Source organism: Falco punctatus, assembly GCF_963210335.1.
Source record: "Falco punctatus genome assembly, chromosome: 11".
Classification (NCBI taxonomy): Eukaryota; Metazoa; Chordata; class Aves; order Falconiformes; family Falconidae; genus Falco; species Falco punctatus.
In genome coordinates, this window is record NC_137591.1 from 7,786,790 (window position 1) to 7,807,220 (window position 20,431).

Sequence of the window (20,431 nt, forward strand, 5' to 3'; positions counted from 1 at the left end):
TCACGTTGTGATAAGGCACAGTAGAACAATTACAACACTTGCTAATTTGTGCCTTCAGCATTTGTTCTCTAGTCATTTATGTGTACATTATGGAAACAAGTAATTCATATTACAGTCGTCATCTTACAATGACATTAAGTAAATGGGAACTCATGGGTGTAACTAACCTATGACTTTGTATTATCAAAGTTTCATTCAGTACTCTGGAGGATCGCATTCAGCTAGCTCGATACCACTTAGTGTTGCAAATAAGTGTCGATACTCTGCAACAGGAGGATTACCAGGGTGAAGAAATATAAATATAAAAGCAGTAACCAAACCAAACCACTCTTAAATGAATGCTAGGAAGCCAGCTAAATGTTAACTGTAAGATAAATCTCATTTTAGGACTAGGTGGGGTTTTTTTTGTACGATCAGGTGGTCCTGTGCTTGTGTTGAGGATGGTCTTCAAGAGTTTACAGGAGACAAGCTCTGTTTGAAATACTAGATGCACTGGATGTACGTTTTGTTCTGTTAATGCAGCATCTGGACTGTTTGGGGTTTCTTAAGATTGAAGATTTGAAATATAATGCTACAAACAGTTGTTACAAGAGGATAGCTCATGCTGTCACAAAAAGTAAAGTGAACATAGTTGTTGGTCAGCATAAACAATAAACTAACAGTATTTATTTTTTATCTTTCAGAGTGCTCAAGGACCGAATTCTGTAGCAGATTTTTCTGCGATTAAAGAACTTGATACATTAAACAATGAAATAGTAGACCTGCAGAGGTAGGTAAAAGAGGAGTAGTCATAGTTGCCTTAGATTCAATTGTGCTACTTACAGTTAAAAAAAAAAAAAACGTTTAGTGCATAAGAGAAAAACGGGTGGTAATAAGTCTGCTTTGCTAAAAGAAGTGGTTAGCATGTCTGTACTACTGTTTAACTCTTTTACCCTTTGTTCACTCAGATGAGTGCATTTAATAACAGGAGGACTGTGAAAGGTCTGTCCATCATGCCTTTTGGGTATGTTTGAGAGCTGCATATCTTAGCATCCTGATGTGGAGCTATTCTCTCCTGTTCATCTTCATTAGTGGATGAGAATGGAGCAGATGATTAGGATGCTGGAGTGATGATATAAATTGGTATTAGTTGTCTTTGATTTGTAGAGGGAATTCTAAGGACTCTTTTTCTAGTGGCCGTGAGGAAGCGAGATGGGAAAGATCAAGAAATATGTAGGGTAGAGAGTGGGAAGATGAATGCATATGGACCTCTGCTAGGGTTTTGATGGTGGTGAAGATGGACATGCTTCTCTTCTGTTTAGTAAAATAAACTGTTGCACTGAGAAAAATTGTTTTAATATGAGATCTGCAGACCCTTGGGTTCCATTAATTATTTAAAAGATAATTATGAAAATAATTTCAAGTGACTAAGAAGATCAGGTTCATGTATGTTGTATAGACTTCATCATACTCCCAAGGCATAGCATAGTTTTCTGTAGTGATTTTTTTGCATGTGTGTGATATCATAAATCTACTGAAAATTCTATTAAGAACAGTTGATTCTACTATTTTGGAAGTGAGGGTGCTTTGTCACGATGAAATCTGCCTGTCTTATTCATGTCGGTTGCAGGAATGATTTAATTTGGCAGTATGTCAAAGCACAGTCTGTTTCCTAAATACATAAATGTTTTTTCATTTCAGCTGCTTATTCTCCCTCTTACTACTCCCACTGCCTCCTCACTTCCCCCTGCTATGCCTTCCTCTGTTGTTCTTTAGGTTGTGTTAATTCCAATTTTGGACTTTCATATTTATCAGCCTGAGAATGCTTTACAACCCTGTATGTTTGACGTTAGTATCTTAGAGGGAAATGATTTGTTCACTAGCACGAATTTTTAGGTAATGTTGGTTTCCACTGGGTGGGCTTGCAGCCTAACGTGCAAGCCAGTCTGGTTGTCTTGTTTTCTTTTCTTGCTGTGAGGTATGAAGGAACCATGGCCTTTGGAAAGTCATTGCTTCCATTTCTTCAGTGGCAGATATACTCAAACAATTATTTAAGGCACATTACTGGATTGTTGAAGATATGGTAGGGGCAGCTATTTGTATGTATTTATTTTTGGAAAGGGGAAATTCTGCCTGTGATTTAGAGGTTCAGAGCAGAACTGGATTAACAATCAGAGGGTTAAGCTTCTGAGTGACAGAAGTATAATAGTGAGAGGTTTGTGCGGTTTCATTGAGAATGATAAGCAAACTCTCAATGTCATAAAGTGAGTTGTGACTAAAGTAAATTTTTTTCATTTTTATTTTTTCAAAAAAAATATTTTTTTACTATTACTTGGAAATCCTTTAGCCACTGTAGAGTTACTTCAATAGCAGAGTAAATATTACTTTTCTGTACCTTTCCTAAGCACAGGTAGCAACGCTAGGTAAATGTAGGAAACTTATTTCACTTTTGGCAAATCCACATTTCAGTTATAAATGTTGAAGTACACTTTGTATTGACAGTTATCATAGAAAAATGTAATTTAAACTTGGGTTTTTTTATTTCATTATTAAATAAGATACATTGTTCAGCTATTGAACTCAATATGTAGTAATTCTAGTCCATGATTCCATTGGGAAGTATCCATGAGAGCTGCATTTCTGAGACCCACTAATAGAAATTGAATCTATTTTTGAAGTGCACTTGGGAAAAATAACAAAAAGGCAGCAGAGGAAATGCCCAAAAGAATGACAATGTGTGGAAAACACAGCTTTTTGAGAGACTGAGTGAAGAATACAGAGGTGATGTGTTTGTGGCTCAACACTTTGTGTGGGAAAGATTTCTGGTAGCCAATAGCTTTTAAATCTAATTCAGTGAAAACAATGTCAGGAAGGTGGAGGTTGAAGATCAGATGAAGACTAAAATGCAGAACACTTATTAGTGAGGATAATTCCCCACTGGTAGGGGAATTTGATTTGCCTAGGGACGTTGTGGAATCTGCATCATTTTGAGCCTGTCAGCACTGCTGCCTGTAAGTTCTGTTTCAGTTGTACTATATTTTTAGAAAGCTATTTGAAGCTTTTTTGATCAGCATTGTGGGAGTCTAGACCAGATGTTCTTAATATTCTTTTTTTGAGCTATAAAACCTTTTTCTTCCCCAGCAAACCCTGCTTTGCTTTTGTGTATTCAAAGCTAGCTACAGCCTGCAAATTAGGGGAATTTCTTCAAGCTTTACCAATACTACATTCCTCTCTAAGCATGTTAAGTAGTTGAGCTTAATTTAGTGTATCTCACCAGCGGTGCCATCCTTTGCATAGGTTGGACAGCAACAGTTATATTGTCTTGAATATAAATTGGGTTAAAGAGAGTGTAAAGCTGCTACGTTGGTCTCTCTAAAGTAAGGAAATGGCAAAACGTCCCCAGAAAAACAGGGCAGCCTTTCCCTGCCATACATTTGCATCAAGCCTTTGTTTCAAAGTTGAGAGATGTACTGCTTCTTGGCAAAGCAATGGTAAGATTCTTTTTGTAGGTTAGATGATTTCTTTTAGGCTGTGGTTTGGAAGTAACTGAGCTGTTGCAGCTGAAAAGGTTGAGGGGAACAAAGGGGAAACAAGAAGAAACAAGGCAAAAACCCTAGGCGGTTTTTCTAGTGTTGCCGAACTGAAATACTACTACACTTATGAATTCCCAAAATTACAAATGTATGTGAAAATAAGAAACGTTGGGCAACTGTGAGTGTAGGTAATGCTACCAGTTCTGTGAGCAGTCATCTGTCTATTACGGAAAAGAACTATGATTTCTTTACTTTTTTTGCTTTTGTAACTAAGTGTTATTCCAAGTGTTAGGCATCAAGAAGCCTGGCCAGGGTCGGTTTATGTTTGTCTTGAATGCCTCGACTGACACAGGGACTCCACAGTTGTCAGCTGTAACAAATATTTGCAATGTGCCATTTGGGAGCCATCCCATTTACAAATTGCTCAATGCACAAATTAGTATAAACCTGATGGATTTACTGAGATTATTTGATTGTAAATCATGAAGTATCTGCATTGGAGGAACCATCTGTTAGCTTTGAGGATTTTTTTAATGATTGGTTTTAGTTTCTTTAGAAGGTTCTCCTGACCTGACTACTATTAAAATGCATAGGGAAATTGTATTGTTTTCGTAAATAGACTTGAATTGGTTACGAGTGTCCTTCATTGGCAGACCACAGTGCTTTTTGGGTCATTGAGGTGTTTTTGTTGGTGGGTTGTTTTTTGTTTGTGTGGGTTTTTTGGTTTTGTTTTCCTTTTGGGGTTCCCCCCCCTCCCCCAAGTACTGATGTGGTAAGGGACTTTATGATCCAGGAAATCTGTCATATCCAATGAATCAATTTTGTTACTTGTTTTTGGTTCTTTCAGTTGCTGAGCATTCCTACAGGGGCATACCAGATAGTTTGTAAAAGAAATGGAGGCATTCAGAAGAATTAGTGAATTAAGTAGGTCTGTGTTGTCTTTTTTTTTTGAAACAAAGAGGCATTGCTGGGGGGGAGGAGGGGATGTGTTATGTGTAGACTATATACACTCAGCTTGTTTTCCTTTGCCTGAGATTGCTGCCTAAGCTTTTCTTGTTCTGCCTGACAATACTTCTTTCACTTGAGTTTTTCAAATTCATTGTTTGTGTTGTGATTTAGCCAGCGTAAGCTGCCTGTGGGTGGGTTTTGTATCCTGTTGCTTGCTTAGCATAGTCCAGATTGCAAGATTTAGGTACCTGGCTTCTGTTGAAGTAAAAGGGAAGTGATTGTCATCTCTGACACTCTCAGGCATATCAGTGACAGTAATGTTGAAAAGCTGTATATTAAAGCATACATACCTGCTTGGATTTCTATTTCCTACTCAGTTTTCATACCTGAGCAGTAAAAATAACAAGCATTTGTTTACCTCATCAATTATTCTCTTTTATCTTCCATCAGGAATAATAAGCCTGAATGTTTGCAAGCTCTCAGATGGGTGTCTGAGAGCTTGAAGGTATTTTTCAGCCTGACTTGTATTTAGATCTGTGAAAGTGCTTTATTGAAATTGATACCCTCTGTTCATGAAAAGTTACAGGAAGCAAAATCAACAGAACTTGTTTCAACCCTGTGTTGCAATGCTTAAATATCTAAGTACAGCTATGCTACAAATACTGGTTTATTGAGCTATAAGTGTGTGCTATAGCTTTGATGGAAATGGTAAAGATTTGCTTAGAATTTCCATGATGCTTTTTTTCTGATGAATGGAGAGTGGGTAATTTTATGAAACTCGAAGGTTCACACTTAACAAAATAACTAACTTCGTTCTTCAGAGTTCCTCTTCCCATGTCTTTCCTTTTCCTTCCATTTAAACCTTCCCTTTGGGCACAGCCAGCAAGTTGCTCTTTAATCACATACTGAGATAAATAATAGCAGAACATAATCTATAATAATTTTTTTCCGAGTACATGTTCATTTAAGATCTGTGACATCTGGATATTTTTTTTTTATTTTCCATTGTGCATGCTTTAGAGGTAAACAAGAATGCCTCAGCTTCAGTAAAAAGAATTGCTTTACTCTGGAGATGGAAATCCTTTCGTCTGTATTAGATAAGAGTAAACAGTAAGATTAATAGTTTTAGATTCAATACCAATCTGCTGCTATTAAAATAGGAAGTTACCTTGATTTAAGTATGTGTTAGTAATATAATTTGATAGCTTTTCACTATGGTATTTCATTTAGAAATGTTAGGTTTATCGTTGTTGAAATTCTAACTTTTAATGTGTGTGCTTATTAACAAAATCTTTATGAAAGTAAACATCTGCATACAGAAGATAGTGTTAAAAATGGAGCTTAATGCTTTTCTGCACCTGTGAAAGAAGAAAATATTCCATATACTGTCACAGATAAACACATTATTTTTTTTAAAACAGTAACACTTCTGAGTTGTCTCTTGGTTTGTTCTTTCTTAAAGCTGTTGTTTTGTCTGACTGCCAAGAATTTATTGATGATAATTCCCCTGTCATCAGTAGTCACTTTTAAACTTGAATAAACGTCTGTAGAGACAGACTTGAATGTGACACAGCAAATAACTACCTATGTGGTCTCTGAGCAGATAGTGATTACGGGGAGCTAACCTTTCTTCTTCTGACTGAGCTTACCAACAGATATATCTAAAATCTGATAGGCAAAGTTCATTATCAGGTAGATTGGCCTGCTGGAAATGTTTTCTAGCTGCTGCTAGTGCAGGAATTACTGTGTTTGCAGGGGTTAAGAGATGGAATCTGATGCAATCCCTCCCACTTTTCCCAGCAGTTTTCATTAGACAAGTGCTCCATAGCAACAGTGAGATCACTGGAGACAGTATTTCATTGATTTCTCCCTCCCGCCCCCTTCCATTTTTGAGCCATTCTTATCACTGAAGTGCAGTTGGGTGAAAAGACAGGTTTTTTTTTTTTTTTTATGCAGAACACTTACGTGTTGTAAATAATTTGGAAAGCAGAAGTCCCTTACATCTTTTGTGTTTCATGTTTCACTATGTATTTAAAGAGAGATACAGTCTTAGGGGGCTGGATAACTGTACCTGCTGTAGCTGATGTTCTTAAGTATTCTTGCATTGTTTGCTGGTCTTCTAGGGAAAAGAATAATGTAGAGCAAGACCTGAAGGAGAAAGAAGATGCCATCAAGCAGAGGACAAGCGAGGTCCAGGTAAATAAGACACACAATTATTGTTTGGACACCTGATATTGCTCCATGTGGTTCTTTAATGGCAGTGGGATTACTGAGTCTTTAGGTCACATCACTTAAGTAGTAAAAAGAAAAAAAATTGGTGGCTAAGAAAAAGAATGTACTTTGAAGTGTGTTTTCTATATGAATGTGGGTTGGTGTAGGTGTGTATATTTATATAAATGTGTGAGCTGCTAGGATATGTAGCCTGCACGGAGTTTTAAATGAAAAATATTACAAAAGAATAGATTTCCTCTTTTTCTTTCTTTTTTTTATTGTTTTTTGGGGTTTTTTTGGTTTGTTTTTTAGCAAGGTTATCTAATGTATAATTAAAGCCAAAGACAATACTGGAGCATCGCAAATTAATAAACTTAAGTGGCTTGTATATGGGGCTGCTTCTTAAGACTCGCAGTAATTACCAGCTTGGGAGGAATGTTGCCTCAAGTGAATTTTGCCTACCATAAAGGAATTTTTTAAAAAATCTGTTTGAATTTTATGTAAAAGGATAACATTGAATTTCCAGAATATTGGAAAATTTAAATTTTGCAAGTGTTTTACGGGGATGAAAAATTATACAGTCAGCATCAGTGTTCAGGGTGCTAACAGTCTAGCCAAGCTCTGAATGAAATGCTGCAAAGCAATATTTCAATTAAATTTTAAGCTGCAAAAGCAGCTGGTGTTGCTGCTCTAAGAAAAAAAACTTCATTGTTATATCTGATTACTTTACATTTATTTCTACATTTATTTTAGGAATCTTTATTTTAAATAATCTTTATTTGATTAAGAGCAAATAATGCAAGATTTCTGCATTTTACTTTATGTTGGGCAGAAGAAGAGTTGGTGTGTTACACCAGTTGTGAATTTTGTGCTTGGCTATTTAATATCCTTAGAGCCTGGATGATAATAGTCTGACCTTTCAGAAGACAATCAGATGCTGGCCTGTATGTCAGGATGGCAGCTAGATTCAGCAGCTGCAGGAATGCATGCAGAAGTTGCCCATGTCTGTCATTCTGTCCATGCACGCAGCAGTCTCTCTGCTCTCCCTCCCCACTCTGCAGATTGCCTTTTCACACTATTAAAAATTCTTAGGGGTATTCCTGGTTTTGTACATAGGATGATTTTGTTTGTGTGTTCTGGAATCTGTGTGTGTGCATGTGAAGGTTGAGTTCTCTGGTGCCTTTGCACAAAAGGTATATAAAGCTAAATAAAAACCTTAAATCTATAGTATTAGTGCCATCTGCATGGGTTTCGTATTTTATAGTCAGCAGCATCACAGAATCAGTTTAAGTCGTATCTAGAGCAGTAATGTTGGAAGCAACTGTCTCTAGTCTTTAACCTCTTAGTGATCACACCAGCTATTTGTCCCTTGTTAAATACAGAGTTCTGTCAGTCTGCAGAGATGGAACAGTCTATTACCGGCTTGCCAGACAAACAGAAACCATCAGGATCAAATAGGAAATGGCTGCAGCATTTGAGCTGGTGGCCCTTTATCTTGGGCCCTTTCTGGCTCCTGAATGTTGGAGGAGCTGCATGTTTCAGGAAACTTTCTAGAACTTCAGAGAATAGTGGTGACAGACTAATATGCTTTTTTTCTTCTGGTTTTATTCTAAAGGTGGCATTTCTAAAGATGATGTACAAAACCAGTGTTTTCTAATCTGCCACCTTGGATCAAGCTAGTTCCATGGCATCCCACTCCAGAGTTTCTACAGAATTACTGCTACAAGTCATGATCTCAAATACAGCTGTGGTCTGTGATGGATCAAACTGATTTGTAGAGGGGGAGGGAAAGAATTACAAGGGTTTTTTTCTCATATAAAATAATTTATATACTATGTAAATAATAATAAGCAAAGACAGGAAAAGTGTTGGAGGAAGACATAGCATACTAATGGGTTTTAATGGGCTTATTAAAATATCAGCTCTTTAGTAGCAAAGGTTAAGGGCTGTTTTTTCTTAAAGTTACAGGCATAGCAACAAAGATCAAGCCACTTCTAAGGCATCGTTGCCTTAACTTTGTGATTGGATTAGCATTTTCCTATAAATAGGGAAGTAACAAAACTCTGATACAAAGTGTTGCACTTGGCAGTAGAGAACTTTGTTTTACAGAGTTAATGTGTAACTAAAACATTAAGTTTTGAGCAGGTGGCATCTGAAAATGCCCTTACCTGGCTGTCCACTTGCTCCCTCATCACCAGCCTGATGCAGACACAGGTGTTGGAGCACAGTGTGCTTCAGCAGCTAGATGCTGCCTCAAGCAGTGGGCTTTTGAACACATTCACAAGGCTGTCGTCTTCTGTCTAGCACTTCACATGTACAAGCATGGTTTGTCAGTCTACCTGATAAGAAAAGAAAAGCAATCCTCCTGGCTTTCCCAGCAGTTACATGGTCCCTAGAATTTTATTGACATGAAGTCAGAAGGTCTGTATTTTGGTTTTCAGTGGACCGCTGAAACTTTGTAAAGAAGTTTTTAGAACAAATGCACGTAAGTCCTGAACAAAGCATAATATTTTTTGTAACCATTGGGGGAGAAATGTCACTGCATTTGAGATGCTGCTTCAGATAAGGGGTGGGGGTGGGTGGGGTGGGGGGGAAGTGAAATGTATTTAGGGACTGTAGCCTTCTAAGCAGTGCAGAATGTTTCTGGCCTTCTAGCCTTTTGATCTCCTTGTTGACCTGAGTTTTCTTAAACAGATTTATGCCCTGAGTATTCTACTCAGCATTGGATTTTCTCTGTTCTTTGTTTATTGCAGTATACCAAAGCCATTAGAAACTCAGTGAAGTTTTAACTTTTCTGTGCGCTTTCAGGCTTAACAGTTCTTAGCACATGCATTGTTTGGTGAAGGACAGACTGGCAAGCTATTGAGTCCGTTGCCTGTCTGTGCAAATACAGATCTCTGGACTTTCCTTGGCCTATGCTACATGAGCATGGAGAGTTACAATGGTTGTAAATGTAATACAAGGATTACAATTACCATAAAAACGCTAGTTTGTACCACCTCAAATATCTTAGTGGTTTTCATATAGCAACTCATTCAGTGCTTGAACTTTAAGATGCTGCTTCTCTGCTGAGGGTGTTCTTTGAAATCAAAGCTTAATTGGAGCCTGGTTTACTTCATGAAGATGTATGCCCAGTTCTGTGCATTGTATCTACTCTGACCTTTAATTTTGGAGTGGTTATGTGAACGTGTTTAGTTTTTTGTTTTGGTTGGGTTTTTTTCCTTCTTTTCTCTTCTGGGAGCCATCAGGCTTAGTCAGATCTTTTTAGTGATCCTCTACTGCTGTGCCTAGGACAGACATTGGTATTCAAGGAACAGCAGCAAGAGTGGAGGTGATCTATATTTAGCTTGTGTGTGAATTTTTGCTTCCTTTTGGAGAAAGGAGACTGAAATCTCTTTAAGCTGTTAGTTTTTCCCCCATTTCTTTTGCTGAGTGTCAGCTGATACTTGCTTTTCAAAGTGATGTAAAAAATTAATGGATCAAGAGTGTCCCAATTATCCAAGTCAGTAGATGCTGGAAGGGCTTTTCGTGTGCACACAGTTTGTCTTTCATAGATTAGAAATAGCCAGTAATTCACCTAGTCTGGCTGCTGTACATCACTCATACTCTTTAATGAACTTCAAATTTGATTTGGGGATTTTTGTGGGGATGTTTCAGTGTTTTGTTTGGTTTTGTTTTTTTTTTGGGGGGGGGTGTTTTATTTATTCATAAAAGCATCTATGTTTCTTTTCTTGTTAATGTTTTCTTTGTTGTTTTTCTCCTGTTTGCTTCCTAGTTGTCTTGAGGTTACCTGTTTCCCTAGCATCTATACTGCTGCACCATATACCTTTGTATTTTGGTCTGGCTTTTTTGTCTCGATTAACCAGAGGTGTTAGCACACATGGATAAATGATCTCCCTCACCAAAAAAAACCCCAACCAAACAAAACGCCTCTAAAAAAAGGCAACAGAGTCTTAGCTTAGAACAGTGCATGAATGTATGATCTAATCAGAAATTCGTGTCTGCTTGTTTTCTTACCATCTGTAATTTTCTTTTATCCCTGTTTGTCTTTTACTGTTCATGATTCTTCCTTCATTACCATATTTTCCCAGAAAGGCTGCAATCTTCTCTTTTCATCTAGTACTTTCCTGTATTATTAAGCCTTTTTGATCTCCCTGTGTTATCTCTTCCTCTTGACTTTGACAATTCTTTCTTCTTCCTAAATTCTTTCTTGACTTTTTTTATGTTATCTCTGGAGTTTGTTGAGGTATAACCATTCTTCTTGCTCAGAAATGAACTAATTACCATATGATGCTACTTAATGAACTTAGAATGCAAGATACATACTTACTGTTCTTTCATAAATTAAGAGATGCCGTAGTGTTGTGTATGGAATGTGTATTTTTTACCAGTACTGTTACATGGAAAATAAGTTTTTGACTGAATTTTGCAAAACCAGAGGCAGGGATGCTCTAGAAGGGGGTGCATGTGGGGTAATAATGCACTGGTTGGTTCTTTACCGTGTTGCTAAAACAAGTTCCTATTTTTGGCCATGTGTTTTTGGAGGGGGAAGAAGCAGAATAAATAATTTCTATCATTAAGGAACTCAGTAAAACATATTGCTAAAAAGGAGAGAGACAATGTAACAGCCTGAATAAAGATGACTTGTAAATTCAAAATGAAACTCTGGCCTTCCTGTAAAACAGTTAATCTCTGTGTTGATACACGATCTTCAATATTTCAGGTCTCTTGTTTTGATGCACCATCTTCAATATTTCAGTGAGATTATTTTTACTAAAGAAAAAGTAAACAACCTCATTATTTTAATGTCTTAGAATTAGAATTTGAGATTACTTACCTGTCTGACATGTTATAAATGCTGGCTTTTGAAAGGTAGTTTGTTGATACTTTGAAATCTGAATTAGTACCACAGCTTATACTGTGGGATTTAGGAGTTAAGAGGAGAGAGGGAACAAATGCAAAGCTAATCTGTTTTATTACAGGATCTACAAGATGAAGTAAAGCGGGAGAGCAGTAATCTGCAAAAGCTGCAAGCTCAGAAACAGGAAGCACAAGAAACCCTTAATGATCTCGATGAGCAGAAGGCCAAATTGGAAGAACAACTGAATGATATCAGGCAGAAGTGTGCAGAGGAGGCCCATTTGGTAAGGTCTAGTGGCTAAGGCCCTTGGAAGAGTAAATGCCTCATTTTAAAGAATGCAGCCCTGCAATATTACAGTTGCTGGGGCAAGAGAAAAAGACTTTAACAAATAAACAGCCTAAGTGTCCAGATTTTTGTGACCATAATAGAATAGGAAATATGTCACTCATTTCAGTGACCTCCTAATTCAGAACCAGCGTGTCAACAAATATACAGATATACTTGCAAAAAAATAAGGTCAAGTGCAAACAAATAAGGCAAAACTATAATGCAATAAGTGTAATTAGCACTAATTAGTGGGACTGATTTCTTAGTTGTTAAAAAAAATCTTACAGTTATGTAGATTTAAATATCTGAGCTGGTCAGGAAAACAGCTAGAATACTATGATCTTAATGACACTAGTAGGGCATTAATGTTTCCTTCAGGTATGATCTATAATCTCTCCAATAGCTATGAGGTTTTACTTTTTCTGGTCATAAATAATAGTATTTGGATGTGTTTGGATGTGTGTTTGGTTTGGGTTTTTTATTTGGCTTTGAAGTATTGTTCGTGCTTTAGATTGCCATGCTGAAGGCTGAAATAACAAGCCAGGAATCAAAGATTTCAGCATATGAAGATGAACTGACCAAAGCTCAAGAGGAGCTGAGTCGCCTGCAGCAAGAAACTGCAGAGCTCGAGCATTGCATAGAGTCTGGGAAAGCACAGCTGGGACCTCTTCAGCAACATCTGCAGGATTCACAACAGGAAATCAATTCAGTAAGGCAATGTGAAAGACCCCCCCAAAAGGTTTTGGTTTTTTTTTTAGCTGACAACCTTTAGTGTGGTTTTTCTTAAGGGGAAGGCGTTGTTTTCTTTTTTCTTCACTGTTTGCTCATGGCTTTAGCTGCTTACACATGTGTTCTGTGCTAGCAGCTGTTAGGATTCTTAGAGGCTGACTCAAGTCACTCAAGATACTTCATGATTTTTCTCTGTGTTGTTAATAAAAAGGGATTAATTTATTATATTTCATAAATAATTTATCTTAATGTAATGAATGAAAAATGGATAACGCAAGTTTAAATTCTCTGTGTCCAGTAGTTATTTAAGCTTTCTTCCTCAGCTGTGGCCTGAGGCACGCTCTCACTTTTCTTTAATTGATGTGAATTGGTATAAAATTGCTAATATCATTTACTTAGTGTATTGCTGAAGGGGGAAAGTAAGGTGAATGTAAGAATAAATTGGGCTGAGACTAGATACTGAGAAGTAGGGTGGTGGCTGCACTGGTTTTTAAGCATCGTGCTTTGAAACATCTGCTGTTGTTTTAAAGGAATACTTTCAGCTCCTGTTGTAATCAGTGATTATTACTTCAGTGATGCTTTAGCTTGTATACCCTTTCCTCATCATTCTTCCCCTTCTCTGACTTGCCAGCTGTCTATTAGTCAGTCACATCTTTATCAAGTTAAAACAACATGCAAATCCTTCCCATTAACTTTGAACACCAGAAATGGCTGGCTTTTGGGTTGGTCATTTCACACAGTTAATATCTGTAACTTGTTAACATCTGTTTATTTTTCTCTTAAGACTTCCGCTGCTAGTGTTCATGCAAGAACACTTATAACAGCCTTATAACATATTTGTAACTTTTACATTTGGCCTTGAGGTTTAGAAACTTAGAAGTAAACAAATGGATTTTCCATCGTTTCGTCACAGGTAGAGAGAAGCTTGTGCTGTTTCATTATTAATGTACTTGCAGTGAACAGATTCGAGGCTGATAAGAGAAGTGGTTATGTTTGACTGTACTACAAACATTTTTTTTGATAGATTTTATATCAGTACTCCTGATTTTATTGCTCTTGGCTCACAACAGTAGGTGCTTTGGTGCTTTAGGCAAGATTATCTAACGGTTGGTCTGAGGTCAGTGTATTTGAAAGACACCTGGTGGTGTCTTTGCCGCCACCTGATTTGTGACATGTACAAGGCAATGAAAACTCTTATTACGTGATTGACCTAGCAGAAGTTGGTGGGATTTAGACACCTGAATACCTGAACTATGTTTATCCTTCTGCATAATCTGCCAAATCCAGTAATTTCTTCGTAACTGGCAGGCTGGTTGTAAATGTTTGTTGTGAGGCACTGCACTAAGCATATTGCTGAAATAATAGCATGTGAATGTAACTGCTTAGGAAGATATACTGTGGATTTTGTAGACTTCAAAAGTCATGTGGGAAAAGGTAATGAATTTGTGATTTTCCTTCTTGGAAGATGAGAATTCTGATAAAGTGGCCTTTTTAGTTTAGAGTTTAAGGCAATTGCAAATACAAAATTTAAAAAAACAAACAAACAAAACCAAAAAACAACCACGCCAAACAAAACTAAACAAACAAAACCCCCTGAAAGCTTTGCAGCTCTTTTTCTGAGTTTGAGTAGAAATAAAGCAACAAGTCTGGATGTTGCCAGGGATGCAGTCTACTTCCTTGACATGAGAAGGTTCTCAGGTCTGTCCTTCAACCACATTGCACCTCTTCTAAATCAGACTTGTGCTTATCTGTCATATTTTACCCTTTGATTGAAAGAACATGGGGTTTATTATATTTGCCTTTGAAAGGAAGAATTTAAGACATATATCTCCCATCTTATATTTAAGAGGGACTGGTCATCTAATAGCTTCTCTGTGCTGCCATACTGACGCATATACATTATTTTTGTTTACAGGTGCAGACGAAACTTCTTGAGCTGAAAGAACTGGAAAATAATCAATTTAGTTGGCACTCTCAGCCACATAATACACTTGTTAATGGAACTGTGGATCATTCTAGTCTTAGCAACAGCAGTAGTGAAACTGCTAACCTTAATGAGAATGCTGAAAGTATAGCAGAAGATGAACAAATAAGCAGTGTGTCTCCAGTGAGTAGTGTTTTCTCTGCTTGATCATGATGCAGTGCAGCTGTGAAGCTGAAGTCAAGATTGATTGTTTTTAAACACTTGCACAAGTGAAATTTCAGGAGGGTGATCTAAGGGACTGTGTTTCTGCAATCTGAAAGTTGATAAGCAGAAAAGGAGTCAATTTTAGCTTGGCTGGAAAGTATCAATAGAAATTTTTATGTATTTGTTTCCAAAGTAAAATACCATAAACAGAATAGTAGAATTCACATTAAGGGAGAACAGTTGTCTCCAGCTGGTGCAACAAGAATGGAATAAGCAATAGTACTAAAAATCTAAAGCTGTCTTGCCTCACATGTCCCTCCTTATGTCCCAGTAGATTCTTGATGTCTTGAGTTTTTTTGGTGTGTTCCATAATAAGTATGAACCTCTTGAAGTATCCCTCAGTATATTTTTTTTAGCTATTTAATACTTAACAGAAGACTACACAATATAATTTTTACTTATTTATGGTGAATTCCTTTTATCCTTATGTAGATGAGGAATAGTCCTGAAACAACAGCCTCTGTTGTAAAAGAGGAGAAAGAGACCCCAGCTGCAACAATTACCAAAAAAGTGAGTTTATTCAGATTTGGGGGAGGAAAAAGTAAATTTAAAAAATCCTGGTTAAACTGTTTCAGGCTTGCACCATGGACAGAAAAGAACAGAGAAATAAAATTGTCACTACTTATTTTATTTAGTGTGATGTCACGAAAACATTTCATCTCATATAGTAGACAAGTAGTTGTTGAGAAATATTTTGGATCTCCATTGATGAATTATGTAGAATTCTAGCTGTCTCTTTTTTTTCAGCTTTAAGAAACTACTAAATGGTAATACAAGATGACATAAGTGGTTTTCATCCTGTATGTCTTAAAAATTTAATACCTTTCTCTACTTCTTTCGCATTGCCCAGGAAGATCCATTTGATGCTGAATCTCATCCGTTGCCTGATCTAGTTTCTGAAGCCAACTTAGAGTTCTTCCAGTCTGACCCTTTTGTTGGCAGTAAGTAAACTTCTAAGTGCAGATTTGCAGAAACAGGTCTTATATAAACATATCTCGGGCTAATCTTCACCTTGGAACTGCTCTTTATAGAACAAATGTGAAGATGTTTGAGTGACAGGAGTGTGGAGCCAGTAGCATTACAAAAATAGACGTGATAGAAATGAGAGTTCCAGGGTGGTTCTCCTTCCTTCGTGTGGAGTTTCTAATTAGCTGTGAAAATTACACCTTTCCCTCACTGCTTTGCCTAAGAACTTATATTATCTCCCTCCTCGTTTGCATTTTGGCCTTAAAGGTTTGGACAAACTTGTGATACATGTGGTGCCACTGATCTAATTTGCAGCACAGATCCACGAATGGATCAACTGAGGGTTCAGTGAGCTGTGGTGTGGGGAGGGTGTGGGTGGCTGAGAATGAATGGCTGTGGCCTACTTATGGTGAGTTTGGCACTCAGAAAAAGGTAATGTGGAGCTGCTCCATCTGTTCGTCTTGTGCAAGTGCTATGCTTTATTTTAAGAACTTGCTACTTATGACTGCTGTTGCTCTGCTTTTATTTTTTTCTTTTATGTTGGAAGAAGTGATCTGTCTATATGGAGGCACTTGGAGAAAGGGAGTTAATTTGAATTAACTGGTGAAGCAGGTGTTCTCAACCACATATGATTTCACATGCTTTCAGAATTGACATGGTCTTATCAATTTACTCATACCACTTTGAAAGGAAAATAAGCTAAATTTGTTTCAGATCACTTGGCTTCTGGAAGAATGTCAGTGCCAATTTAATACTTCTGATGAATAAATTAAACTAATTTAAAACAGCTTGAGTGTTTCTGTGTAGATATTGCTTTGTTTATATTGAAGTGGTCCTACTTACAGCACATGACAAGGCCTTTCAGAGGTGAAGGGTATGTCTGTTAGTAGTTAACCTTTTGGGCTTTGTGTGCTCTGTGTGTTCAGGGGTAGATACCTACAGCCAAGAGACAGTGTATCTGTGTCTATCAGATGCAGATGAGGGACTAGAACTGATGCCGTTGGGAACATGCATCCAGTCCAGAAATGAGCACTTAGGAGCTACTATCCATGGCACCTATGAGAATTAATCAAAACTGGGCTGTGCTTCTATCCATGGTTAGCCTGGATTATTGTGGTGATAAATACTGCATAATGTGGGTGTTTACGAGCCAACAGAAACGCATCTTTGAGATGGCTGCTTTTGTGTGTGTTTGGTGATGGTAATGAGCTACTTAAAGGATATTTGCTTTGTCCGATACTAGCTCTTGTAGTTCCACTGAAAATAGTGAAGGTGTTCCTCAGAGACAGTTGTTTAAATTCTAGCTCTAGAAATGAGGTTGTATCCAAAAGACCTCAACTGATAATGCTTCATGACAAGTAACTTTTTTTTCTTTTTTTTTTTTTTTTAAAACAAACAAACAGGTGATCCCTTCAAAGATGATCCTTTTGGGAAAATTGGTAAGTGACTTTTTAATTTCTAATGTGTTTGTTCTTCTAAATGATTTTTAGTAGAAGAGTATGTAGGGGGAAAGTGTCACCACGTTCAGCATAAAAAAGGTGGACGTGACCCAAAAAGTCACCATAGGATAGACAGATGTATGGCAGTATCAGCTGGCTACTTATGTTAAAGCTTTACAGAGAAACCCATTGCCAATGAGCTTCTCTCTTGCTGTTGGAAGTATCCTTAGCTGGGATTTAAGTATGTGACAGTGGTGAACATTTTTTGGTTCACTTTGCTGCCTTTTTTGTATGTAAAGAACTGGGAGTGTACTTATTTAAAGGCTCTTAACTTCTCAGCTTTCTTTAGAACTAAGTATTGAAAAAGGTGGGAAGTCTTTATTTAGACTGGCTGTATAGGCAATGTCATTGCATTATTCGCTTGGTCCTGGATGGAGTTAACTGGTGACAAAAAAGCAAAATGGCCACTTGGAATGCTATATTAAAACAGTGAAGAAGAGAAAGGTAGGGGAGTTCTGAGAAGCATTAGGTTTTGTAAAATGCTTCATTTTTAGGGGGCTTGGTTAAAGAACTTAGATGCTCAGGTGACTGGAACTGAACCACTGGCACAATTCAAAGTTTTCATGATGTGCAGAAGATGTTGGCTTGTCTAATGTTTTGAATCACAGAATACAAATTATTCACAGATTAATTTTGTACTTCAGAGATCCTTGGTCTTAAATGTGTCACCTTGCAGTATGAAAAAAAGCAATATATTGTTTAGGTTTTAAGATAACAAGCTCATTAAAGCTAGGGGAAATATTAATGGTATGTTTACTTTTTAGATCCCTTTGGTGGTGATCCCTTCAAAGGCTCAGATCCTTTTGCAGCTGACTGTTTTTTCAAACAATCCTCCACTGATCCTTTTGTGACTGCTGGCATTGATCCATTTAGCAGTGCAGACAACAGTAATAATACCACAGTAAGTTTGGTAGCACACCTTTTAATTCCTTATATTTTGTGGACAAACTATTTTGTACATTTGGAATGTCTTGAAAAGCTGATATTTAGAAATCATATAGATAAAAGGTTGTCTCCTGCATCATGGTGCTATCTTGTCTTTTTTGTGTCTTATTTACTAGAAATAGTCAAAGATTAAATAGAAGTAAAATAAAAACATTTTTTAAATGTGTCAGTGTGGAGTTTCATTGCTCCACAGGTAAGAACATTTGAGAATAATGAACTAAGCTCTGTTGATAGCTGGTGGAACTTACTAAAAGTTGAAAGAAACCAAAGATTAATCTTACCAAGTTTTGTTGAGGCTTGATCTTTGCCTCTAGGGCTTATAGGATCAATAAGTATGTTGTGTATCTTATCTCAAATCTGATGTGGTATGGGGGTTCCCCCCTGAAAAGTCAAATTGTTCTGTATGTCTATGTTTAGGTTTTGCTGTGCTTTTTTAAGAAGTCATTGTTGCCCATTCATAACACAGAGATTCTTACTGAATGCGCTTTTTTCAAGTGTACTTCTATGTAACTTTTAGCTGTTCACATTGCAACTGAGCAGTTACTGATCAGTCTTGAGCCTAAAATAAGGTAGGGTTGGGCATGAAGCCTTCTCTCATATAGGATAGAACTTGATCAAGATGAAGTAGTTTTTAGGGCTGATAGACAAATGATCTAAGAAGCTGAAATTCTTCATGCCATAAGTTTGTTTCCATCCTTTTGCCATCTCCTTTCCTTCTCAGTGCTGCTTTTGTTCATGCCTCATTTCCAATTTTGTGTGTGTATAAAACGTGTGTATACATGTATAAAAATTAAAGATACATGGGGGATTAGGAAGCAAGTTAAGTGGCTGTGGAGTGCCTGAAGCGAACCCACAACCTGAAGCCAAGATCGTGAGAAATCTCTGCACCTAACAGTGGTGGTCGTGTCCTTCTGTGTGATGTGCACATCATGCAGGCCTCAAGGTCATATTACACACCACAGCCAGTACCTCCAATCTTAAACATTACTTCTCTGCAATCTTCAGTACTTAGCACGCTATCCTTTTCCAAGTCTTGATATATTCTAACATGACCAATTCTTGGTCATATTGCAGTCTGATAATAAGAGAAGTCAGAAGGGGGGGGGGGGGGCGGTGGGAAGAGTGAGGGGCATGGTCAGAGCTGTGGTGTAGGATTAGCAGTAGATTCTTGAGAGATTCTTGATTGCTGAACTGGAATTCTGTATTCATCCTAAATGTTTTGTGATTATGTCTTCATGAAGATGGCTCTGGTTGTAGAAATCTGAGACCAAAATGAATGGTAGATATTCTGAAATTTTGCATTAGTTGTTACCAAGTATATTGCACATATTGTACCTTTTTTCCATCCTTTGAAAGCATTAATCACTGTTTTGAGGAGGATTTTCTGTTAATGGACTCTTTTACTGATGCTGATAAAAGCTACTTCCAAAATATTTTATCTTAAAACTTTTACACTAAAATAAATTGTGATTATATTCTTAGAATGAGGACTCAGAATTCTAAGCTGAAAAACACATTTCACTCCAAAGGAATTTTTAATTTTAGACAGAGACATCAAAGAAGAATGACCCTTTTGCTCCTGGTGGAACAACTGTTACTACATCAAGTGATCCAGGTAAAAGTAAATTATACACATCAGGCTTCTTGGGTTATATTTTTATTTGCTTTTGCTTACTTGTGTTTCTAGTCTTTTTTTTTTAACTAAATTTGCAATGGAGCATTTTTGGGGGCTTCCTGCATTTTATTAATTTTCTTATAAAGTATGACATAAGTTTGCAAGGGGCTGTTTTTAGAAAACAAAACTGTCTTATCTGTAGTGCATATCACTGAAGACTGATTCCGCAGATATGTTCCTCTGCCTTGCCTAAAACTGGTATAATATCATGATCTGAGTGTTACAACTATTTGAGTGGTTTGTACGGCTTCCCATTAGGATTATCTTTAGAAATTCCACGTTACTTTCTAAGTAACATACAAGATACTTTGTACTACAAGAGGAGACGTGGGATAGAATAACTACTTTGTCAAGAACATTTACTGTAAAAGTTTGTGATGACCCTCTCTTACCTGAGGGCTAAAGGTGTGTTAAGGAAGACTGATCTCCCATTTTTCCCCAGCACTGATAAGTGGTAATCCGAAACATGAATGCATGTGTGATTTCGTATTGTAAACCTGTTCAGTTTGATTGTAGGGGAAAAAAAAGCTGTTTTCTAGGATGTAGAAGCGAGCATTGGCTAAAGACAGT

General features: G+C 37.2%; 1 protein-coding gene across 9 annotated transcripts in view; it reads left to right on the top strand.

The window, feature by feature from the left end:
- Positions 1 to 20,431, top strand: part of EPS15 (epidermal growth factor receptor pathway substrate 15) — a 72,639-nt gene that overhangs the window by 44,213 nt on the left and 7,995 nt on the right. For 7 of the 9 annotated variants that reach the window (XM_080406249.1, XM_080406248.1, XM_080406245.1 and 4 more), the window contains 10 exons: positions 684 to 769; positions 6,584 to 6,656; positions 11,654 to 11,815; positions 12,371 to 12,598; positions 14,504 to 14,695; positions 15,209 to 15,286; positions 15,627 to 15,717; positions 17,146 to 17,181; positions 18,006 to 18,142; positions 19,732 to 19,801. In XM_080406249.1, the coding sequence (XP_080262375.1) occupies positions 684 to 769; positions 6,584 to 6,656; positions 11,654 to 11,815; positions 12,371 to 12,598; positions 14,504 to 14,695; positions 15,209 to 15,286; positions 15,627 to 15,717; positions 17,146 to 17,181; positions 18,006 to 18,142; positions 19,732 to 19,801 (1,153 nt within the window). The remainder of the gene's footprint in view (positions 1 to 683; positions 770 to 6,583; positions 6,657 to 11,653; positions 11,816 to 12,370; positions 12,599 to 14,503; positions 14,696 to 15,208; positions 15,287 to 15,626; positions 15,718 to 17,145; positions 17,182 to 18,005; positions 18,143 to 19,731; positions 19,802 to 20,431) is intronic. The other 2 variants (XM_080406250.1, XM_080406246.1) reach the window with 1 other exon arrangement.